This window comes from Pteropus alecto, unplaced genomic scaffold, assembly GCF_000325575.1.
Source record: "Pteropus alecto unplaced genomic scaffold, ASM32557v1 scaffold61, whole genome shotgun sequence".
NCBI lineage: Eukaryota > Metazoa > Chordata > Mammalia > Chiroptera > Pteropodidae > Pteropus > Pteropus alecto.
The window spans coordinates 18,563,460-18,579,072 of record NW_006434835.1 but is presented as its reverse complement, the minus strand read 5'-3'; the positions used below and the strand labels follow the sequence as shown (position 1 = coordinate 18,579,072).

General features: G+C 39.3%; 1 protein-coding gene across 2 annotated transcripts; it reads right to left on the bottom strand.

Annotated features, from left to right (window-relative positions):
* Nucleotides 1–719: 719 nt before the first annotated feature.
* On the bottom strand, nucleotides 720–15,391 carry YPEL5 (yippee like 5). 2 transcript variants are annotated; one of them, XM_006910357.2, is made up of 3 exons: nucleotides 15,217–15,391; nucleotides 4,141–4,305; nucleotides 720–2,635 (listed from the first exon to the last, which is right to left on the bottom strand). In XM_006910357.2, the coding sequence occupies exons 2-3, from the start codon at nucleotides 4,279–4,281 to the stop codon at nucleotides 2,411–2,413; spliced, it is 366 nt and encodes a 121-aa protein (XP_006910419.1). In that variant the 5' UTR covers nucleotides 4,282–4,305; nucleotides 15,217–15,391; the 3' UTR covers nucleotides 720–2,410. The 2 variants fall into 2 exon arrangements, with proteins under 2 accessions (XP_006910419.1, XP_024901529.1); XM_025045761.1 differs by lacking the exon at nucleotides 15,217–15,391 and adding an exon at nucleotides 14,076–14,199.
* Between the last annotated feature and the right edge of the window lie 222 nt (nucleotides 15,392–15,613).

Sequence of the window (15,613 nt, the reverse complement as noted above, 5' to 3'; positions counted from 1 at the left end):
AACATCCCATATGACTTTTATGAATAGGTAAATTTAGAAAACAGACATGGTACTATTTTTCTCCTCCAATCTCAAAGTACCCACTCATGATGGTAACTTTAAACATCACAAAATTGCTTAACGAAATTTTAACCTAGGATATTCACTTTAAGGGTCTCTTTAAATAAAAGCACTCACGTTGTTTAAGATCAAAACAACTTATGGTCACTGTCACCTAAAACTAAGAGTAATTGATTCTAAAGTGTTCAAAGGAAAAAGTTTAACCCATACACCTTTCAGTAACCCACATGTTATGTTGTATATTCACCTATATTTGATTAAGCTTCCCATCCCAAAGCAAAATCATTCTTGTTAGTGGTTTCCCAACTCAATGTGTTTGCTTTTGTGTAAAGAACACAAACTGACTGGATATTTTATATTGCTTGTTGTGATATCTGCCACAGTCACCTAAAAGTCACCCTAGCAATAGGACATTTTATATATACTAAACTGTAGTAGTAAATATCTGAGGCAAAATCATCTCAGGAAGTTAATATTGGTAAATTCAGTATCTCTAGGTATAAATTTTGTAGAATTAACAAAACTAGTATGTCACCTGGCTGCCGAGTGAATAAAGTTATAGCTTTTCAAAGGTATGACATATGTGTTCATAGGTAAAAACTAATACAAGATGATTACTAGACAGGATCAGTGGAAAATAAGTAGCAGTATTGCACCAATGCAAGACAAAATATACTTTATTGTGACAGCAAATGCACATAGTGCTATAGGTAAGGCATGCTACTAGGAATCCGCATATAATCAAAGGCCGGTATGGAAATGAACGAGAATGAATGCGGTTCTTAATGCTTGAAGATTTAGTCCATGGTGAAGGAGAGAAGAATTTATGTCCACTTATCTCAAATGCAATATTATACACCTACTTAATCAGATCCCTATGCCCCTAACCAAGAGCCCAAAGGCAAATAAGAGAAACTTAAAATCTTAACTGTACTCAGAAGTCACTTCTAATACCAATGACAGGAAGATTTTGCTAATTGAGGCAAATTTCCTCTCGAAACAAAGACCTAGAAATTGAGCACTCAAACACCTATTCATTCGCTTAAATTAGCCAATTTTAATGTCATTTATTCCACCAGAAACAAATACTAGACTATCTAGAAATAGTTTGGATAAAGAAACATTTACATTTTAATACTCTGTAATGTTGTAAATTTTGGGCTAAAATAACACCCTGAGTCGAATTTGATCCCTATTCATTTGAAGGGACCAAGTACAGTTTTAATTTCAATAGCTGAACTTCTTAGTTCTTAGGGAAGGTCTGAGAAAATAATGCTAACAAGAACTAGTCCTCTGATGAAACTATTAGTCTCTACAGACTTGTCAAAATCAACACAAAACTGAGGATAGGCTGAAACACTTTGCAAAGCAGTAGTTTTAGATAGGCTGCTTTAATTCCCCCCTTCTTTTAGAACAGATGCAGATGAAATGATTTCTGCATGAATGCACACTGACATTCTGTTCAACTGTTTTCTAAATACAACACTATGGGTTTAAACAGTATGCTTTAATTTAAACAAAGTAATATCTTATACAGTCAATTTAGCTTAAGAGATGAAAAGAAACACTACTATGAAAATTACTTATCAGATACTCTGCTCTTTTAAAAGGTATTTTTAAAAGCAACACAGGACCAAAAACATCCAACTATTTCTTTATTTATATTACTATGCTTAAGTTACATGGAAAAGACAACCAAGGAGTTCTGCCCCATTTCAGGAAGCTTCCAATCAACACCAATTATGTGGTGACAAATAACTAGGAATGGTGACATCTTTGGGTCAAGACTGACAAGGAAGAATGGGCTCTGGTGCTACGGTTCATCTCCAACAAGAATATGGCGCAATGGCCAGCACAAGCCATACTGACACTGAACCTTTAGCTCTGGTCACAAATTCGGATCTCTTCTCTGAAGCTAGCAAATCAAGTGAAATAATTGGGTTTAAAAAAAAAGTTTTAAAACGAAGCCCAAATAAGTTTAAAAACCATGCTCTTGACACATTATCCTTTCAAAATTTACATAATACACACTTTTCACTCTAATAGCCCAGATTTTTTTCCTCACATAGCCCACCATGTAGCTACAAATAAGACTATTCTGCCTTAAGATGTAAACATAGGGGAAAAAAATTAACGGCATCTGCATAATATTCTCTCTACACACTGCTATTGGATGGAAAATAGAAAATTAAAAAAAAAAGAAAGAAAGAAAGGTTCCATCTTAGATTCTCACAACCTCTTGTTCCGCAGTTCATGAATCCGACTCTGATGCTAAGGTGACAGTGTATGTAAGTAGATTTTTGTTTTCAGTGAAGGAGACCTGGGAAAAGATGGAGTTATCTCTTTTTCTTCAAGAGTTATCAGATGGTACATGCTCCTCAAAGCCCTCACTCTCTCGAACTAGAGCGCGTTCCAGGATCACACGGCCTTCCTTATAACGCTGGCTGTCTTCAGTGGCAAACTCATAGATCCATCCCAGTTTGCTATTGCAGTTTTTGCAGCTCACATCTCGAACCATGTGGCGGCCAGTGAGCATGACCCGGTCTTGAACTTCACTGTACTGCAGGTTAACTACCTAAGAAACATGCAAAGACAAAATTGCAAAGGCACGTAAATTATTTGCCAAAAAGTACACAAAAGCAACTTCAAAAACGTGAACAGCCCTTGTTACTGTAGTCAAACCTACAAAACCCTTCCCAAGAGCTATTTTTAGAAGCTGCTGGGACAAGTAAACATCTGGATTCGCAATGCACTGGACAACCAGTATGATCACAATCACGTATTATTGTACTAGCCCAAGCCACACTACGTATTACTAGTTACATTTCCGTATTGTCATTAAGAGTCCTTGACTTGGAGTCAGAAAATGTAGTCTTGGGTTCAATTGTTGTTATTCACCATTCAATGATGAGTGCAAATAAGGCTACCAATGTAAAAGAACCTAATACACAACAGGTATTCCATAAAAAAGTTTGCCAAATTTGCTTCTGAAAATATATTTTCTATACAAACAGACTGGGATAATCTATAATAGACAGACCAAACATTGCAATACATAAGTTTTCAGGTGGGTTCAAAGAATCTGAAGAATTTCCAATGATTCTGAACACCAATTAAACTTCTACACTTTAATTTTCTATAAAGCGCCACATAGCAAATATTTTTGGCTTTGAGGGCTACATGGTTTTTATTGTAACTATTCAGTTAGCTGTTGTAGCACAAAAGCAGCCATAGGTAATAAATGAATAAGCATGGCTGTGCTTCATTAAATTTTATTCACCAAAAAAACAGGCAGCTGGTCTGCTGTAGTGTGCCAACCCCTGTTCTATACCTAAACAAAGATCAAGGGGTATACACTATTAAGTCTTTAAAAGAGCTTCTTTCTAAATGGAACAGAGGGATGTCCACTGGGGAAGTTCAGTTGAGCTTCTAAGAGCAATACCCTTGCTGTTTCTTAGCCTAAAAGATTTGGAAATTCAACTTTGCCAGTACACAGACTCCAGGAGGCAGAAATCACATCAACCAATTTCATAGCAAGCCAGAAATTACAGAAACAGGCAAACTAGACATTTGTGAATCAGGAAATGCTGTTCCTGTTGGCAAACCTATATAATAAACTAAATCATAATCAGAAAGATGATTGGTGGGCATAATCAGAGCAAGTTAGATGATCCTTATTCACTTACATTATCAAGCTATTAGAGCTTAATGCATCTATCTCACTGTATAGATAATTCAGTGACACGGGTATGGGGTGTCTCTGAACCCTTCTTCCATTGTCTGTGAAGTTATTACCAAATTCTTACACTGAATGTTTTCTGGAGACCACACTTTTTATTTATAACACAGTCTTTAAACTTCCAAGATTAAAAACCACATTCTAGTAATGCCTTCCTAAGGTCCCATCAAAGACAAGCTAGTGAGCAATAATTTCTATAAACTGAGCTTTCATTCTGACTCTTCCTGGTATCTCCAAGCTCTGGCGGGGCGGGGCGGCGGGGGGGGGCGGTATTCTGGTAGTGCTGACAAACGTATTCACCGCTGAACCCACTGGGAAATGAATCTGGTTTTCCCACCAACCTTGTTAAAAAGAAATGCTCTGCCAGTGGCGCCTGTGAACCGAGTAGAGATGAGTTCTGAGCGGTTGGTCAGAATCGTATCGCAGTTTGCACAAGAAAACAGACGGGTTCCACCGATGTGATCAAGGAAAATTCTGCCCATTTTTACAGATGAAGTTCTAAAAACCTAGGAGCAAATGGAAAAGGACAAGAAATGCAATATGATTTAAAAAATTTGCTAGTATCTACTTGGCGGAGATCAGAAAACCACTTAGTCAATATGTGGAATAGCTGACTCTGAAAAAGGGCTGATCCAAAGTTCACACACTGAACAAATAAATAGGCATATGCAAGCAAAGAACATTTTAGAAGCAGTGAGCCAAGGAAATAAACATGCTTAGGCAGGAAAGGAATGGTGTCACTTTTCTTTTGGTTGGTATGACAAAAATAGGAAGAATATGGAATGTCAGAAACTGAATGATGAAAAGCACAGGCAGAAAGGTGAGAAAAAAGGTTTAGCTTAAGCATTTAAGTATATATTCTGAGTATGTAATTTGAGCAAAGGCTGTGGGCCATGAATGAGATGAGCAGATAAGAGTAGAAAAGAGGTAAATCAGAAAACAAGAGGGTGGTCTGGTTTGACAGCATAGGGTGAGTGGGTTTCTGGTCACCAGGTCCATCTACAACTATATAGGGGTGATGGCACTAACATTAGTTAAGTTTGAGTTTGTGGAACACTGTACTAGGTACTTATTTCTAAATCATCGCAACTCTGTGAGGTTATCACCCCCACTTCATAGATTATGTAAGGTTATTAACTGGTCGAAGTTTATTTACATAGCTTTCAAATACAAAAAGTCATAACTGAAATGCAGTTCACCCATTTCAAAGCCAAACTTCTTCCATTACCCTATCTGTCTTTAAGAAGAGGGCATACAAGATGGTCTAGGCTTGGTGTAAGGCTAGGAAAAAAACAACAGAGCAGAAGGGAAAGATGAACCATTGCTACATAACTTATTTACATTTAATAAATCATACTGATTCAGTAAGTGATGAAACATTGAGGGGGGTAAGTGCTGAATCCAACTTCTGAAACAAGGATAATCAAACTTCACTATTTCAAAAGTTAGAAGAGTTTATATACGCAACGCTTAAAATCACAGTAATTAATCCCCTCTAATGGTATTTTTAAAAATCTAGATGTAGTCAAGAATATATGACAGCTTTCACTTTAAAAAGTATATATTCCTGGGCATAGTTATCAGCTTGTGTGTTTTATTTAATATTACATGTCTTAAAAATGGCATGCAGAGCTGATAATACAGCTGCCACTATGAAAAAAAAAATCTAGAATCTATGTTTGTAATAAGAATCCACTGTCATTTTAATTTGAGGAAATTCCATTGTCCATTCCTTCTTAAGTCTATGAACTTCTTCAGACATTAGGCAGTCCTAATGTCATCAGAAGTCATTATCATGAAGATCATTAAGACTATCATTAAACATTATGATATGGAAGTTTAATAAGCAATGAAACAAATGGTGAATATAATTACAATTTGTAGCTGGTAAAAAGAAAACCAGTGCATTAATAAGAACGTTAATGTATAAACCTTGGGTAAAAATACAAGACTTAAGATATAATATTTATTTCTGATTACGTTTCTGCAAAATGACAAGACTTATTGCCCATTGTGTCAGCCTTTAAGATGACAGCATTACTTTTTCCAGATGTTTATAAACATAATACTATTACATAATTGTTAGAGGTTGCAAATTTGAAGACTGTAGGCTGAATTCATTTGCTAGCTGAGATAGCAGTGAACAAAACAAATGACCCTTCCCTCATAAAACATATGTGGAAATGTTTTGTTTGGCCCACACTATTTTTCATTCTTATAAAAAACAGTTGAGTCACCACTTAAAATTTGAAAGATTTCATTAAAGAGCCTTTACTTTGGTGTGTTTTTTTTGTTTTGTTTTGTTTTTAAACAATGGGGAGACTTGGCAACACAAGGCACGTATTCCTCAGCAACAACTCACTAGAGTTGAGTGGTAGCTGCAACTTTCCCCACAAGGTCATTTCATTTGCTCAGTATCTACTCTGCATCACATAATTACTTTACTGTTAAGACATCTGAGTTTATGACTTGATATAAATAAAGCATTCAGCAACCCTGTGAGCAGCTGATTTTGGTCATGTTTCTTAATACTGGTCCTTTACAGTGAGGAATCAACAGCAAAGTTTTAGTCTCAGCTCTTAAGACAGTCCTCAGATTCTAGATTTCTCCAAAAACTAACATTTGTGCAGTGACTGAGCTTCTAGCTTTGACTTCTGGGACTTGTTACTTTAAAGTCAGTTTTCCTTCAAACTTTTAAATAAAATATTCATATTGTAATTTATTTCAACCATAATGCAGGAGTAACTAGATGTCTGAAATGACCGTGGCAGATACAATGCTATTGTGGAAAATGTACTGGACTTCAAAATGAACTCTCCCTATGCCTCTATCTAAAGCATTCCATCTTCGGTTCAAAATTACAATATAGCTGTGACCATTTGCTACTGGATACAGGCAAGCTCTTTATTCCTAAATGGGGTAAGTACATTTAAAATGTTTTCTCTGCCCTACTTCAAATTCAGTCTATTTTTCACCCTTTTAGCCAACTATTTTTATTGGATTCAATTATATGATTCATTAGCAAGACCAAAAATATCAGTGCAGAATAATCATTCCTATTTGTGGTTACCATTTATAGAGTACTATATGAATAAAACTGTAAAATGTAGTTTTTATAAGAACACTGTTCTTATTTGCCAAGAGATAAGCTAGAAATGCCATGGAATCTGACAAAAGCAAGCAAAATATCGCTGCTGTCAAAGTTCTTCGGGAAGTAGAAAAACCTTAGGTTCCAGATGTTAAACCTTAGCTTTGTAGAGCTAGAAACACAACCGACTCCTGACTTACATTATTCAAACTCTCAAGAGGCTGACTGACATCAATCAGAATGCCACTGTATTATTTAAGGGGGCAGGTCATTAAAAAGCTAAGACACAACACCTCACTCAGGCTTCTCTGAACCTGGATGATATATTGAACTCTGCCTTAGGACTAATTATTTAGTGTCTATACTGTATGAAACACTGCACTTGGTACTTTATATACCACATCTAATCTTGACAATTTCTAAAGTAGGTATTTATTATTCTGCTTCTATAGAGGAACAAAAATTGTGTGACTTTCTGAAATTAGTCAAGCCGGGATCTGAACTACATCTTGTTCCAGTTCTCTTCACTCTGTTCACTCTCTAGTGACCAGAGGGCTGCCAGATCGTTTTTCTCCCTCAGATTTATCATCTACCTCCTCCAGTCTCCATGCTGATCCTCCTGTATTCCCTACCTTCATTGGTGGCAATTCCTAGAAACTATGGCAATTTCTTAAGAGACTACAAAATCTGTAATACCTCCCCCCTCCCCCAACAATGTCTTAATTCAATGCTCATCACTTCCAGATAAACCTCTGTGGTCAGGGAGTGTGAACTGTATTATTAAATGCAACTTATACTCACAGGTGTCACTACATATGTTCTAAATTAGCTAGTGCCACAAAAATAAGGTCAATGGAATATGCTTTAGTCATCCTTTTCTATGAGCTCATACAGACCACAAACTTTGAAACATTTTTTCTGACGAGACAGAATATAGCTGATTCCTTAAAAAAAAAAAAAAAAACACACACAAACAAACCTGATTTTTAAAGGAATAACTTACATACCATAAATTTAGCCACTGTATGTGTACAACTGAATTTTTAGTAAATTTATAAAGTTGTGCCACCATCATCACAATTCAGCTTTAGAATATTTCCATCATCTCCCTCAAATTCCCCAAAACCCCTCTGCAGTCAATCCCTCCTCCCACCCCAGCCAAAGCAACCACTGATCTACTCTGTTCACATCCAAAATATTTCCCAGATGTGCTAATCACCTTGCTTGGACTTAGAAGAGTCCCAAATTTCTTTAGCCAAATATTTCTAAAATATCTTATGAGTGAGCTGCTTTCAAAGATGACTAATGTTCTGTGTTGATTCTGGGAAAACCTGTGTCCCTAATAAAATGCATGCTTTGGTATCTGTCAGTGTAGAAGTTCAAGTTTATAACCAAAATTAAGGCCAAAATCATCACAGTTAAAGCTTTAAGATGTTTTCTTCCTTTTTGACTTTCAAGAAAAACAGTAATAATCTTAATTTTTATAAGTACCATTCCCCAGATAATTTAATAAAATAAGGCCTCTTTGGTACTAGTTTTTTTTTTTTTTTAGTCTGGGTTATTAAAATCTTTAAAAGGTTAAAATAAGAGAAGTATCAAACTTTGTTATTTAGCTGGCAGCTTATGTTTCTTTGGAATTACTAGAAACAATCAGGAGCCAGGTTGAAAACATAAGTGAAATTCACAGATGATATGTAGATCATATTTAGTAATTGTTTTCAATTTCCTCCCTCCTTGAACAAATAGCACATTTAACAATCTAGAACTTTCAATTTCTATTTTAATAGGAGACTGGTGCAGCAAGCACATTTTTAGGACTTCTATCTTTTTATAGAATTTTCAAAAATTTTACAGGAGTACAGAATCTGTTAAAAAAATGATTTTTCTTTCAGAAATCCAGGAAAGCCAAAGTATTCAGGTATGTATTCCTTTTAAAATTAGACAATATAGACTACATAATTTCCTAGTTTGGGTCCAGGTCAATAAAACAACTTTCTAAAAAAGACTATTTTTTTAAAAATTGAGATTTAATTTTTTAGAGGTTTTAGGTTCACAGCAAAATAAGGTAGAGCTTTCCTATATGTCCTCTGCCCCTACACATGCACAGCTGCCCTCATATCAACATCCCCCACCAGAGCGGTCCATTTGTTACAATAACGAACCTACACTGAAACATTACCATCACCCAAAGTCCATAGTTCACATTAGGCTTCATCTCAGTGTATATTCTATTTGGACAAATGTATAATGACACATATCTATCATTATGGTATCAGAGTATTTTCACTGCCTTAAAAATCCTGTGCTATATCTATTCATCCTGCACCTTACCAACTCATTATCTTTTCATTGTCTCCATAGTTTAGCCTTTTCCAGAATGTCATGTTGTTGGAAACATAGAGACATACAGGATGCAGCTTTTTCAGATTGGCTCCTTTCACTTAATAATATGCATTTAAGGCTCTTCCATGCCTTCTAACAACTTCATACCTCATTTCTTTCTTTTAGTGTTGAATAATGTTCAACTGTCTGGATGTACCAGTTTATTTATCCATTCACCTACTAAAGGACACTGTGGTTGCTTCCAAGTTTTAGCAATTACACAGCTGCAGTTATTAAACTATGAATAAAACACCCATGTGCAGAATTTTGTGTGGACCTAAGTTTTCAAGTCCTTTGGGTAAATAACAAGTACAACTGCTGGATTGTATGGTATATTACATTTTGTAAGAAACCACCATGCTGTCCACCCGTAATCAATGAGAATTCCTGTTGCTCTACAATCTTGTTAGCATTTCTTGTCACTGTTCTGAATTTTGGCTATTCTAATAGGTGTGTAGTGATATGTCATTGTTGCTTTAATTCACATTTCCTTGATGACATACGGTGCAGAGCATCTTTTCATACACTATTTGCCATATGTACATCTTCTTTGGTGAGATATCTGTTAAGGTCTTTGGCCCATTTTTTGATTGGGTTGTTTTCTCACTGTTGAGGTTTAGGAGATCTTTATGTATTTTAGATAATAGTCCTTTATCAGATATGTCTTTTGCAAGTATTTTCTCCCAGTCTTGTCCTCTCATTCTCTAGATGTTGTCTTTCATAGAGAAGTTTTTAATTTTAATGACATCCACCTTATCAATTATTTCTTTCACAGATCATGCTGTCAGTATTGTATTTAAAAAGTCACTGCCACACCCATGGTCATCTAGATTTTCTCTTCTAGAAGTTTTAGGTTTGCATTTTATATTTACACCTGTGACCCATTTTGAGTTAATTTTCGTAAACAGTTTTTAAGGTCTATGTCTAGATTCAATTTTTTGCATATGGATGTCCAGCTGTTCCAATGCCGTTTAGTGAAAAAACTATCTTTGCTCCATTGTATTGCCTTTGCTCCTCCGTCAAAGATCAGCTGACTATATGTCACTATAGCTTTAAAGTTAAGTCTAGAAGTTGGGTAGTGTCAGTCTTTTGACTTTACTATTCTCCTTCAATATTGTGTTGGCTATTCTGGGTCTTTTGCCTCACTACAGAAACTTTAAAATGTCTGCTGGCATTCACAAGGTAACTTGTTGGAATTTTGATTGGGACTGCACTGACTCTACAGATCAAATTAGAAAGAACTGACATCTTGACAACATGGAGTCTTTCTATTCATGAAAGTGAAATCTCTCTCCATTTATTTAGTTCTTGATTTCATTCACCTGTGTTCTGTTTTTCCTCATATAGATCGTGTACACGATTTGTTAGATTTATACCATTTCACTTTCTTTGGATGCTAATACAAATAATATTGTTTTTCATTGCAAATTCCACTTGTTCTTTGCTGGTATTAATACACAGGCACACACACAAATTAAATATTATGGTATCTTGTTCTTTAGTCTGGGTCATTGCTAAATATTTTCCTTAAAAGCAGAGGTCAGCAAACTAAGGCCTTCGTGCAAAATTCAGCTCACCACCTGTTTCTGTATTGCCCACAAGCCAATAATTTTATACTTTTAAATGACGGGGGCGTGGGGAGGAATCAAAAGAGTATTTTGTGATACATGCAAATTACATAAATTCAACTTCCAGTGTCCTAAATCGAGTTTTATTGGGACACAGCCACACCCATTTATTTATTCTTGGCTGCTCTCACTACAATGGCAGAGTCTGAATAGCAGTGACTGAACGAAACCTTATGGCTTGCAAAGTTCACATTATTCACTATCTGGCCATTGACAGAAGGTATGCACCCCTGCTTAAAAACTAATTTTGGGCACTGATAAAGCTTTTCCTTTAGAAAGCAATTTTTCTCAGGAAAAAAATAAACTTGGTGGGCATTCAGGTTCAAGGACTGACAGAAGTATTTGAGAAGATCAATTTAATCCTGCTCCCTTTTCTTCATGGATATTCTAGCTTAAAAATTTTTAACTTTTTTGTAGTCCAGATACTTGAACACTTGAGTCAGACTGCCTACCTTTAAATCTCAGCTCTATTTCTTAAAAACTGTGTAAACTTTTGAGTAAGACATCCTCCCCCTTCCTCATCTATAAAATGGCAAGAGCAGTATCCATCTCTGAGCTGTGAGAATTAACTGGTGATAATACATTCTTAGAACAGTGCTGGGCACACAGTAAATGCTAAATAAAGGTAAATCTAGTAAAATAGATAACCTTGATCAACATTCCTCACCCCAACTTCCCTCCCCTATTACAGATGAAGATAGCGAGGCTCAGAACGGATACTGAACGAATAACAATTAACCAGCTTCACCTCCTGTTAATTACTGCAAAGCTAAGTGACCAGGTGACAGAAATTACAAGCAGAAGGAAAGTTAGAAACCTTCTGAAGCATCTCAAATTCTTAGTGTCACAGTTCTAGGTTTTAAAATAGGTCCTTGCCCTCCCTGTAATTAATAATCCAGTTCAGATTCAACACTGGCAAGCAGAATTCCCTGAAAGAGGCAACACATTTACCAGCCCTAAAAATACCAGGAAGGAGAGCAGTAGGTATTGATTTGCATCTCTAAGGACTCTCTGATGGGAAAACACCCAGTTCACAGGCTTCTTTAATAATATCCTCAGAACATTTCCACAGACCACAGAAAACACACACCATAAGTGAGAGGAACTTTTCCACTGCACCAGAAGGTGGTGGTGGGCAAATGCAAGGCATAAAACCTCTCCTGCAGGGAAATGAGTGTGCAGGAGCCTAGTGCAAAAAGGGTTAAAGGAATCTTCCATTCAAGGGAGGATGTGTTTTGCAATGGCTCTGCTAAAATGGAAACATGCGGAAGCATGCTTGTATATCTGGTTTTGTCTCTTCTCTCTCCAATACAAAGAAAGGAACAAAACCCAAAGAACTTTTAACAGTGCTAGGTTGACTACTATAATCAACATTTGAGGCTACTGTAATCTCATCAACTATTTTCATACCAATTTTTGTGACTAAATTCTACTGACAATCTAGAAAGGAAAAGAAATTGAATTTGATCCATAAAACCAACTTTCCAATTGTTGTACAAAATATTCACTACACCAAGGTTCCAGTGACAAAAGAAAGCTGTGCTTTTTTGCAATACTGACCAGTTTCATATGGTATGTCAAATGATGTTCTAGTTGTGGTAGGTCTTCATTTAACAGTAACTTTTATATTTTTATTCTTGCCCCTCAAATAATGTCTTTGTTGTTGTTAAAAGTTTTCCAGGTTTACTATATTTCTATTCTTATTCAGTCATCACTAGAAAATAAAACTAGTCATGTAATTCAGTGAGTGAGCTAAACAATCTGAGTTGGTAATCTCCCCAACATGTCTTTTGGCAAGACAAATTCAAGATTTCTTGTTTGTTGAGATGCAATAATACCATGAGTTAAAAAAGCCTATAACTGGATAGACTGGAGTATAATTTAACTAGTTTCCTCATTCAGGTGTCAAGTAGCGAGTTCATGTCACAGCTAAGGTCAGTTCCTACATTACCCAAACATCACTGCACAGGATTACCAGAGAAAGTGATATTTACATAGCCATTTAGCCACTTTAAAACTTAAAATGATATTCCAGGTGTAAACATACTCAGGACTACTTTCACATCTCATGACTATATTTAAGACTAGCTTCATGTCTGATGGACTGGTTTTTTTAGAGAGTAGTAGCTACTTTAATCTCTTTCTAGACTTTAGATTTTGGTCTTATTTCCTTTCTCTTTGTTTATGAACGTTTTTCTCTCTTCTATCACTTAAGCAGAGCAAAAGAAAAGTCAAATAATGAAAAATCCTCAATGATCCAAAAATCTACATGGATTTTACTAATCTTTTTAAAAAGTTGTTAAAATTTAATTTACTTAGCTCCCCTCTATAGAGTTATATAACTGAGCTGGGTGGGGGCACTCTCTAATAAGGTAGACATTAGTCCTTTCCAAGGAGCTACATTCTACCTGGTGTTCTGCTACATACCCAGAAAGATAATGAGATATGTGGAAAATATTTCGTGTGCCAAATTGCATAAGTTTCACCTTTTCATTATTTGCAAATTCTCCAGGCTGTTTTCCTATGCCTAATAGCAACCCAAAGCCTCTTCATTTTCTAGGTCTAATCAATATCAATCCACTTCAGAATACTTCCAACTTCGCCTTACTTCATTTCTCAATGCTCCATTTTTGAACTCATAATACTCATTTCATAAATTATTAGTATTTTAACTTTGTACTGTTATTCAATTTCATTTGTCTAAAAGCTTTAAAAGATTCAAAATTCTCTGCAATTTCTTTCTTACCTCACGCGGTACAAATATGCAAAAAACTTTTAGGAAAAGAACCCACCAAGACTCACATCTGGCACAAATATGTACCCTGGAAGCACTTCGTGCATTTTGGTTCGTCTGTGTCGGAACGCAGTTACAACACTGCAAAGTTAGCCAATATCCTATTACCCCAGTTACTTAACCAGCAAGTCTAATTTTCCAAAAAAACACAAGATTAGCCTGAGGTTACTTCAGGTTTTCCATCTGTCAAGAAGACCTGGAATAAAAATCCTCAGATTACCAACAGGGCTCTGTAAACAGAAAAAGTTTAAAAATAAATGAGCTGTACACCTTCCCAGACTCTCCCTTGACGGTAGGATTAACAGGCGGTGTCAAGGGTTAAACAGATCTTTGTAGTAGTTCAGTTTTCCAACTCCCGCTGTTCGTAATACTCGTCCTACCTACCTACAAAGCAGTGTAGAATAAAGGGGCTGCAAGAGCACGCCTACCAACCCCCAACTAGCGAGGAGGAAGTACGCGGCTTGACGCCGGGCAGCTGGACGGCCGCGCGGCCCCGGGGCTGGGCCCGTTCGGCCCGCAGCCGCCCAACTCCGCGAGCGCCCCGCCGCGCGCCCACAGCCCCGGCTGGCCCCAGCTGATTGCGGGCACGTGACGCCAGGGGCCAATAGGGAGGGCGCCGGGGTGCGGCCCGCAGGGGCCTCTTTGGGCACAACAAACACGGGCGGAAACAGCTGAACGGGTGACGGCGCGGGGTCCCAGCGGGTCAGCCACGGCCCCGCGGACCGGAACGCCTCGCTGCTACCCAACAGCCGCACCACGCTCTCCGCTAGGCCCCTTCCTCGGTTCAGGGGTCAACTGGGGAGGAGGGCAGAGTGGCGGACATTCACCCGGCGGGGCAGAAAACAAAAGCCAACACCGCCTCCAGCCCGTGGCAAGTGCCAGTCAGCCAGGGATGTGGCCTTTTTTAAGGACGGGCCGTGCCATGGCGTAATCACAGCACCACAACTCCAAGTCGAGTTCGCACTTCACTCCGGGGACGTGGGCGCGGCGAGGAGGCCAAAGCAGCAGGCCTCCGGGCGACTACGGCGGCGCGGAGCCCCGGGCGCGCCCCCGACACTGCGGCGGGGACGAGGCCCGTGGGGGCGGGGCAGCCGAGGCGGTGTGGGGGGTGGTCGCCAAACTGCCAGCGGAGCGGGCGCCAGAGGCCTCGGCCGCGACGTTTAAGGACTCCGAGGCGGCGCCGGAGGGACTAGCCGGAACCGGAGGGCCAGGTGAGCGACTGCGGCTGTGGCGGTCGCTCCAGTAGTCCCGGCTGCTCGCGGCGGGGACGGGCCGACAGCGGCCGCCGAGCCTGGGCCTCACAAAGAGAAAACACCCCAGCTCGTCAGCCCGTAGCCCCCGTCGCCGGGGCCCGCCCAAAGGAGCCGGGGTCGCCCGCGCTGGGACCCCGGGGGCAGCGCGACAAGGAAGAGGCACTTCCTGCCTGGGCCCCCGCCCCGGACCAATTCCCGAGTCTTCGAAGCCGCTGACCTGGAGGGCTCCCTACCCCACAGCGAGTTCCGAACCCAGCTTCCACCCGTCTTACCCCAAGCGGCTGTAAGATCCGCGGCCGCCTGCGGCTCTTTGCTCCTCAGCTGGGATGAAGCCCCTCGGCCACCGGAGTCTCTAGGTTTAGTCAGGCCCCGACCTTGGCCCCGCCTCTCCCTGGTTGGGCCTCAGCGTCAATCATCCAGCACAGCTCCGCCCCTCGAACTGTCGGCTCTCCCGGTTGGCCCAGAACACTCTTCATTTCTAGGCCCCGCCCCTTCCCCGGCACACTGCCCCTTCCTCCGGGCCCCGCCCCTTCTCTGGTTCACCGCTCCACCCCCGTCCCCGACTTCAGCTGGGGTTCGTGTTGCGACCAACCCCTCCCAGAAGCTGCGGACCCAGGGCTAGCTCCCAGCAGCTCGTCCCGCCCCTGACCCAACACCCGGATTCGTACA